Raw genomic sequence first — 9,218 nt, forward strand, 5'->3', positions numbered from 1 at the left:
GATGGAGTCTGGGAGGGAGTACACATTCCCTCTCCCTCTCTCCCAGAAGGTAAGAAAACAGAGCCAGGTAGTTGGATCTGACAGAGATTTTCATAACAAGAAGTTCTCACAGACACAGATGTTCGGAGTGGGCCGATGTTAGTCTGATAATTTTTCCCAAGTACGGTTCCCATTGCTGTCCCTGTCAAACACTCCCGCTGACGGGGGCAGCACGGGGTTAGATACAGGGTAAAGCTCACTCTACACTGTTCCCCCCATCAAACACTCCAGGGACAGGGGCAGCACGGGGTTAGATACAGGGTAAAGCTCACTCTACACTGTCCACCCCATCAAACACTCCCAGGGACAGGGGCAGCACGGGATTAGATACAGGGTAAAGCTCCCTCTACATCGTCACCCCATCAGACACTGCAGGGAGAGGGAGAGGCAGAGTAAAGTGTTTCGTAAGAAGTAAGCTTATCCAGGTGAAATTTCTAAGGCTGAAAAGTAATGGGACATACGTTGAGATTTGAACATGCTTGTAGTGAGACCTACTTCAGAGCAACATCTTTTCCCTAACCCTCTTGCAGGAGCATCAATATTGTATTCTCTCTCTCTCTCTCTCTCTCTCAACTCCCTCCCAGCTGAGAGAATTCAGACTTAGGATGACAAGGAGGGTGGCAGAGCAGAGTTTACATAAAACTTGGAGATCAGGGAGAATGAGCTCTTTCTGAGGGGACGGTACCAAAACCGTGAATCAGCTGAATTCAGTCCCCCCTGCCCCCCACCCCCGACACCAGAGGGTGAGTAGAAGGTGAAGGACAAAGCTTTTACAATCAGAAACGGGTCGAGGGGTTACAGGAATCGGGGAAGGTAAGCACGGCGAGCCCGATTCGCAGAACAGACTGCCCTTGCTGCCAGATCCTCTCAGCTTAACATCAGAGTGTAGCTTATCAATTGGCAGGAGCACACAGACACAGAGACACACGCGCCCGCACACACACAGGGAGAGAGATACGTACAGTGACTGAGACACGTGCACACACATACACACAGATGTGCGCATACATACACACACAGACACGCACACACATGGAGAGAGAGATGTGCACACACTGACTGAGACGCACGAGCGCACACACACCGATGTGCTCTCACATACATGGGGAGAGAGATATACGCAGAGACTGAAACACGCGCACATATTCACAAACGTATGTGCGGGCGCGCACGCGCACACGCATACAACACACGTGGATACAGAGACACACATACAGGGGAGAGATATGCACAGACAGAGACATGCGCACACAGGCAGGCACAGAGACACACGCACAGACACAATACAAGTGGATACAGACACAGACACAATTACAAGTGGATACAGACACAGACACACGCACAGACACAATACAAGTGGATACAGGACACAGACACAATACAAGTGGATACAGACACAGACACACGCACAGACACAATACAAGTGGATACAGACACAGACACAATACAAGTGGATACAGACACAGACACACGCACAGACACAATACAAGTGGATACAGACACAGACACACGCACAGACACAATACAAGTGGATACAGACACAGACACAGACACACGCACAGACACAATACAAGTGGATACAAACACACAGACACACAGATACACGTGGATACAGACACACACACATACCTGCCTTCCTGCATTCTTATTTAGTTTAGTGTCAGTCACAAGGGTCTTTCATTCAGCACCCGGGAAGCAACAATCTATTTCCAAGTGAGTCGGTCACCACAGAGAACTTGGGGGTGGGGAGGGGCGCGTGTGGGTGGGGGAGGGGTGTGGTCACTGATCAAAGGTTCGCGAGGTTGCTGGTGGGGGGCGGGGGGGGGGGTGAGGTCAAGAGGAGAATTAGTTTTGACGACGGGGTGGTGGTGGTGTTGGTGGTGGGAGTTATTGCAATCCTGGAACCCCGCTGCCCAAGAGTGGGGGGAGGTGGGAAGCGGAGAAGGGGAGTGGAGGCAGATTCTGTCATGACCCACCAAGGTGGGGTTGGGGGGGGGGGGGGGGTTAACTGAGAAACTCTCCATTGAGTTCGGTTGGGGGTGGGAGTTGCAGAGTAGGGCAGTGAGAGGCAGTTTTGGATCAGTGGGGGGAGATGGGTCAGGGCCAGAGGCAGAGCTGGGGTTAAAGGTCAACAGCTATAGGGGTAGGGATGGGGGATGGGGACGGGGTCACAGGTCAACAGGGGACAGGAGGACTCAAGGGGGTCGGGGGGGAGGGGGGCAGAGGTTGTTGGGCGGGGAGGAGGGGGGGAGACAGAGAGTGGTCAGGGTTCAGCTGGGGGTCACGGTCGATGGGCCAAGGTCAAAGGTCAGCGGGGTCAGGAGGAGAACAGGGTTCAGTTTGGGCATGCGGTTGAAGGTCGGCAGGAGAACAGGTTTCAGCTTGGGGGTGGGGTCAAAGGTCAGCAGGGTGAGGAGGAGAACACAATCCAGCCGGGGGTGGGGCGTTCAGCAGGGGTCGGGTGGGCGTCAGGCTGAGGCTGAGGGTGGGGCCAGGCTGAGGGTCGGCAGGGGTTGCCAGTGGATCAGGGGTCAGCAGGGCACCAGGCTGTGGGAGGGTAGGGGTCACCAGGGGGTTAGGGATCGGCAAGGGCATTGGGCGGCGGGTGGGCAGGGGTCACCAGGGGGTTAGGCGTCAGCAGAACACTGGGCGACGGGTGGGCAGGGGTCACTGGAGGGTCAGGGGTCATCAGAGCGCTGGGCGACGGGCGGGCAGGGGGTCGCCGGGGGGGTCAGGGGTTAGCAGGGCACCGGGCTGTGGGCAGGCAGGGGTCAGCAGGGCACTGGGGCTGGTCGGTGGGTCGGCAGGGGTCGCCAGGGGGTCAGGGGTCAGCAGCAGCCGGGCGACCCCCAGCTCCCGCAGCCGGGCCGCAGCCTCCTCCTGCCACCCCCGGTTGGCCCCTGGGGTTGCGGGGCGAGGGGTGGGGAAGGGCCACGACCCGGACGGGGCTCCCCGAGGCGGCCAGCGCCCGCCGGGCCCGCTGCTCGGCCAACCGGCCGACGGCCAGCACCGTGCCGACCCCCAGCAGCCGCACCACCCGGGCCAGGGAGGAGCCGCAGGCCTCCAGCAGCTCCCCCCGGGGGCCCGGCGGGCAGCTCGGCCGGGGTCAGGTTGCGGCCCGAGGCGGCCAGGAAGGCCAGCGGGCACAGGTTGTGGACGAAGCAGCGGCGGAAGAGCGAGGCGGGGCCCGGGGGGCCGCACAGCGACCGGAACAGGCCCCAGAAGCGGGCGCCGCTCACCTCCGAGCGGGGGCACCGCAGCCCCAGCACCGGCCTCCGGGGGTGCTCCCGGGGAGGGGCGCGAGACGGACGCCAGGGCCTGGCCCAGGCCCAGCCAGTCCCGGACGCTCTCCAGCTCCCCGAACGGAACCTGCATATGGTGGGGGGGAGGGGGGAGGGGGGAGAGAAACAGAGAGGGTGAGCGAGCAGTCAGAGTGTGACGGGACGGGGAGGGGGGAGAGAGGCAGACAGAGGGGGAGAGGGAGAGCGAGGCAGACAGAGGGGGAGAGGGAGAGAGCGAGGCAGACAGAGGGGGAGAGGGAGGCAGACAGAGGGGGAGAGCGAGGCAGACAGAGGGGGAGAGCGAGGCAGACAGAGGGGGAGAGGGAGGGCAGACAGAGGGGGAGAGCGAGGCAGACAGAGGGGAGAGCGAGAGCAAGGCAGACAGAGGGGAGGGAGAGCGAGGCAGACAGAGGGGAGAGGGGGAGAGCGAGGCAGACAGAGGGGGAGAGGGAGAGTGCGAGGCAGACAGAGGGGGAGAGGGGGAGAGGGAGGCAGACAGAGGGGGGAGAGGGGGAGAGGGAGGCAGACAGAGGGGGAGAGCGAGGCAGGACAGAGGGGGGAGAGGGGGAGGAGCGAGGCAGACAGAGGGGGAGAGGGGGAGAGCGAGGCAGACAGAGGGGGAGAGGGGGAGAGCGAGGCAGACAGAGGGGGAGAGGGGGGAGAGCGAGGCAGACAGAGGGGGAGAGGGGGAGAGCGAGGCAGACAGAGGGGGAGAGGGAGAGTGCGAGGCAGACAGAGGGGGAGAGGGAGAGTGCGAGGCAGACAGAGGGGGAGAGGGAGAGTGCGAGGCAGACAGAGGGGGAGAGGGGGAGAGGGAGGCAGACAGAGGGGGAGAGGGGGAGAGGGAGGCAGACAGAGGGGGAGAGGCAGACAGTGGGGGAGAGGCAGACAGAGGGGGAGAGGCAGACAGAGGGGGAGAGGCAGACAGAGGGGGAGAGGCAGGACAGAGGGGGGAGAGGCAGACAGAGGGGGAGAGGCAGACAGAGGGGGAGAGGCAGACAGAGGGGGAGAGGCAGACAGAGGGGGAGAGGCAGACAGAGGGGGAGAGGCAGACAGAAGGGGAGAGGCAGACAGAAGGGGGAGAGGCAGACAGAAGGGAGAGAGGGAGACAGAAGGGAGAGAGGGAGACAGAGGGAGAGAGGGAGACAGAGGGAGAGAGGGAGACAGAGGGAGAGAGGGAGACAGAGGGGGAGAGGCAGACAGAGGGGGAGAGGCAGACAGAGGGGGAGAGGGAGAGAGGCAGACAGAGGGAGAGAGGGAGAGGGGCAGACAGAGGGAGAGAGGCAGAGAGGCAGACAGAAGGGGAGAGGCCGACAGAGGGGGAGAGGGAGAGAGGCCGACAGAGGGGGAGAGGGAGAGAGGCAGACAGAGGAGAGAGGCAGAGAGGCAGACAGAAGGGGAGAGGCCGACAGAGGGGGAGAGGGGGAGAGGCAGACAGAGGGGGAGAGGGAGAGAGGCAGACAGAGGGGGAGAGGGAGAGAGGCAGACAGAGGGAGAGAGGCAGAGAGGCAGACAGAAGGGGGAGAGGCCGACAGAGGGGGAGAGGGGGAGAGGCAGACAGAGGGGGAGAGGGAGAGAGGCAGACAGAGGGGGAGAGGGGAGAGAGGCAGACAGAGGGGGAGAGGGAGAGAGGCAGACAGAGGGAGAGGGGCAGACAGAGGGGGAGAGGGAGAGAGGCAGACAGAGGGGGAGAGGGAGAGAGAGGCAGACAGAGGGGGAGAGGGAGAGAGGCAGACAGAGGGAGAGAGGGAGAGAGGCAGACAGAGGGGGAGAGGGAGAGACAGACCAGGAGAGGGAGAGAGAATGTGCGAGTGAGTGGGTGAGAGGGCGTGTGTGGGTGTGCCGGACGGAGAGCGCGGGGACCACGACTCACCCCGGTCTGCACCATGCCGAAGGGCCCAGGATTCATGCCCAGGATCAGCACCTCCTTGGGGGAGCGGCAGTAACGCTCCACGTAGGCGCGGTGTGGTTCCCAGGCGTATTCCAGGGGATTGTAGATGTAGCTGACCGGAGCTGGGAATGCTATCCCCTTCAGCCTGGCGTTCAGCTCCAGCTCCTCCTGCAGGAAGCTCCCGGCCAGACCCTCCGGCAAACTACCCCAGCCGACCGGAACAGGCTCCGCCAGGCTCTCCATCCATCGAAGAGTTCGGGAAGTGACGCCCAGAGCTCACAGGCTGGCGGCGGTCCTGGAGGTGGGGGGAGAAGAGAGAGAGAGGAAGACTGAGGTAACAGGGAACACACAGAGGCAGGGAGAGGGAGACACGGGAGAGAGAGAAAGACGGGGAGGGGGGGATGAGGAAGACGGGGGGGGAGGGGGGGGGGGGATGAGGAGACGGGGGGGGAGGGGGGGGGGATGGGGAGACGGGGGGGGGGGGGAGGGGAGACGGGGGGGAGGAAGAGGAGACGGGGGGGGGAAGACGGGTGAACGGGGAAGGGGGGGGGTGAACGGGGAAGGGGGGGGCGGACGGGGAAGGGGGGGGCGGACGGGAAGGGGGGGCGGACGGGGAAGGGGGGGGCGGACGGGGAAGGGGGGGGGGGGGGGCGGACGGGGAAGGAGGGGGCGGACGGGGCGGAAAGACCCCAATACCCTGGCCAGAGACCCCAATTAACCAGCAAGGGACCCCGATAACAGCAGACCCCGATAACCAGCAAGAGACCGCAATTAACCAGCAACAGACCCCAATAACCAGCGAGACCCCAATTAACCGGCAACAGACCCCTATAACCAGACAGAGACCCCTATAACCACGTAACACCCCTATAACCAGCCAGTCACTCCATAACCAGCAATAGACCCCAATAACCAGCAATAGACCCCATAACCAGCCAGAGACCCAATAACCAGTCAGCCAGAGACCCCAATAACCAGTATTACACCCAATAACCAGCCAGTGACCCCAATAACCAGTAATAGACCCCAATAACCAGCCAGAGACCCCAATAACCAGCAATGACCCCAATAACCGGCCAGAGACCCCAATAACCGGCCAGAGACCCCAATAACCGGCCAGAGACCCCAATATCCGGCCAGAGACCCCAAATATCCGGCCAGAGACCCCAATATCCGGCCAGAGACCCCAATATCCAGCAACAGACCCAATAACCAGCCAGAGACCCCAATAACCAGCCAGAGACCCCAATAACCAGCCAGTGACCCCAATAACCAGCCACAGACCCCAAATAACCAGCAATACACCCCAATAACCAGCCAGTGAACCCCAATAACCAGCCAGTGACCCAATAACCAGCAATACACCCCAATAACCAGCCAGTGACCCCAATAACCAGCCAGTGACCCCAATAACCAGCCAGTGACCCCATTAACCAGCAATAGACCCCAATAACCAGCCAAAGACCCCAATAACCAGTAATACACCCCAATAACCAGCAATACACCCCAATAACCAGCAATACACCCCAATAACCAGCAATACACCCCAATAACCAGCCAAAGACCCCAATAACCAGCCAAAGACCCCAATAACCAGTATTACACCCCAATAACCAGTAATAGACCCCAATAACCAGCCAAAGACCCCAATAACCAGTAATAGACCCCAATAACCAGTAATAGACCCCAATAACCAGTAATAGACCCCAATAACCAGCCACAGACCCCAATAACCAGCCACAGACCCCAATAACCAGCCACAGACCCCCAATAACCAGCAATACACCCCAATAACCAGCCAGTGACCCCAATAACCAGCAATACACCCCAATAACCAGCAATACACCCCAATAACCAGCCAGTGACCCCAATAACCAGTATTACACCCCAATAACCAGTAATAGACCCCAATAACCAGTAATAGACCCCAATAACCAGTAATAGACTCCAATAACCAGCAATAGACCCCAATAACCAGTATTACACCCCAATAACCAGCCAAAGACCCCAATAACCAGCAATGACCCCAATAACCAGTAATAGACCCCAATAACCAGTAATAGACCCCAATAACCAGCAATACACCCCAATAACCAACAATAGACCCCAATAACCAGTAATAGACCCCAATAACCAGTAATAGACCCCAATAACCAGCAACAGACCCCAATAACCTGTAATAGACCCCAATAACCAGTATTACACCCCAATAACCAGCCAAAGACCCCAATAACCAGCAATGACCCCAATAACCAGTAATAGACCCCAATAACCAGTATTACACCCCAATAACCAGCAATAGACCCCAATAACCAGCCAGTGACCCCAATAACCAGCAACAGACCCCAATAACCAGCAACAGACCCCAATAACCAGCCAGAAACCCCAATATCCAGCAATAGACCCCAATAACCAGCCTGAGACCCCAATAACCAGCCAGAGACCCCAATATCCAGCAATAGACCCCAATAACCAGTAATAGACCCCAATAACCAGCCAGAGACCCCAATAACCAGCCAGAGACCCCAATAACCAGCCAGAGACCCCAATATCCAGCAATAGACCCCAATAACCAGTAATAGACCCCAATAACCAGCCAGTGACCCCAATTATCATTAAAAACGCCCAGTAACCATTAAAAGCCCCCAATACCCACCCAGCCTCCCCAGGCCGATGATAAACACCTTGACACGGTGTAAATAATGACTGAAAATCCCCAGAGCCGCGCTTCCAAACCAAACAAAACTCAGCAAACACCACCCGGGCCTAGCTCGCACCACGAAGCCTGCCTCACGCACGGCCCGCCGGGAGGTGTAGTCCCCGGGGCCGCCGGGAGTTGTAGTCTTCGCGGTGAAGGGGCCGTCTGCGCAGGCGCGGGGTTCCGTTTTTTTTCAATCTCTCTCTCTCGCTCAAAGTCCCTCAAAGCCGGGACATGCGCCGTGACGACCGGCGGCGGCGGGGACTGCAACTCCCGGCGAGCCCAGCGGCGACGCAGGCGCGTTGCGGCACTCCTCGGAGACGCGGCAGCGCCGCCGGCGGCGGGGAGGGGAAGGGGCAGGCTGGGATAGGAAATCCAGGTGAGACTGACTTTAGACCAGGTGAGTGTGTGTTTAGACCAGGTAAGAGTGAGATTAGATCAGGTAAGAGTGAGTTAGGACCATGTGAGAGTGAGTTTAGACCAGGTGAGTGTATGTTTAGACCAGGTGAGAGTGAGATTAGACCAGGTAAGAGTGAGATTAGATCAGGTAAGAGTGAGTTAGGACCATGTGAGAGTGAGTTTAGACCAGGTGAGTGTGTTTTTAGACCAGGTGAGAGTGAGATTAGACCAGGTGAGTGTGTGTTTAGACCAGGTCAGTGCGTGTTTAGACCAGGTAACAGTGCGTTTCGACCAAGTGAGAGTGTTTAAACCAGGTAAGAGTGAGTTCAGACCAGGTGAGAGAGTGTGTAGACCAGGTGAGTGTGTGTATAGACCAGGTGAGTGTGAGTTTAAACCAGGTAAGAGTGAGATTAGACCAGGTGAGTGTGTGTTTAGACCAGGTGAGAGTGAGATTAGACCAGGTGAGAGTGTGTATAGACGAGGTGAGTGTGTGTTTAGACCAGGTGAGTGTGAGATTAGACCAGATGAGTGTGTGTTTAGACCAGGTAACAGTGCGTTTAGACCAGGTGAGAGTGGTTAAACCAGGTAAGAGTGAGTTCAGACCAGGTGAGAGAGTGTTTAGACCAGGTGAGTGTGAGATTAGCGCAGGTGAGTGTGAGTTTAGACCAGGTGAGTGTGTGTTTAGACCAGGTAAGAGTGAGATTAGACCAGGTGAGTGTGTGTTTAGACTAGGTAACAGTGCGTTTAGACCAAGTGAGAGTGTTTAAACCAGGTAAGAGTGAGTTCAGACCAGGTGAGTGTGAGTTTAGACTAGGTGAGTGTGAGTTTAGACCAGGTGAGTGTGTGATTAGACCAGGTGAGAGAGTGTTTAGACCAAGTGAGAGTGTTTAAACCAGGTAAGAGTGAGTTC

The 9,218-nt window shown here is 58.2% G+C and overlaps 1 protein-coding gene across 1 annotated transcript; it reads right to left on the reverse strand.

The window, feature by feature from the left end:
• Positions 1 to 2,308: 2,308 nt before the first annotated feature.
• LOC140470507 (single-strand selective monofunctional uracil DNA glycosylase-like) lies at positions 2,309 to 8,086 on the reverse strand. Its single transcript, XM_072566614.1, is given in 6 exon segments — positions 2,309 to 2,937; positions 2,939 to 3,124; positions 3,126 to 3,335; positions 3,337 to 3,408; positions 5,194 to 5,506; positions 7,868 to 8,086. Coding segments are annotated over 5 exon segments (939 nt in total). The 5' UTR covers positions 5,455 to 5,506; positions 7,868 to 8,086; the 3' UTR covers positions 2,309 to 2,727.
• Between the last annotated feature and the right edge of the window lie 1,132 nt (positions 8,087 to 9,218).

Source organism: Chiloscyllium punctatum, chromosome 51 (assembly GCF_047496795.1).
Source record: "Chiloscyllium punctatum isolate Juve2018m chromosome 51, sChiPun1.3, whole genome shotgun sequence".
NCBI lineage: Eukaryota > Metazoa > Chordata > Chondrichthyes > Orectolobiformes > Hemiscylliidae > Chiloscyllium > Chiloscyllium punctatum.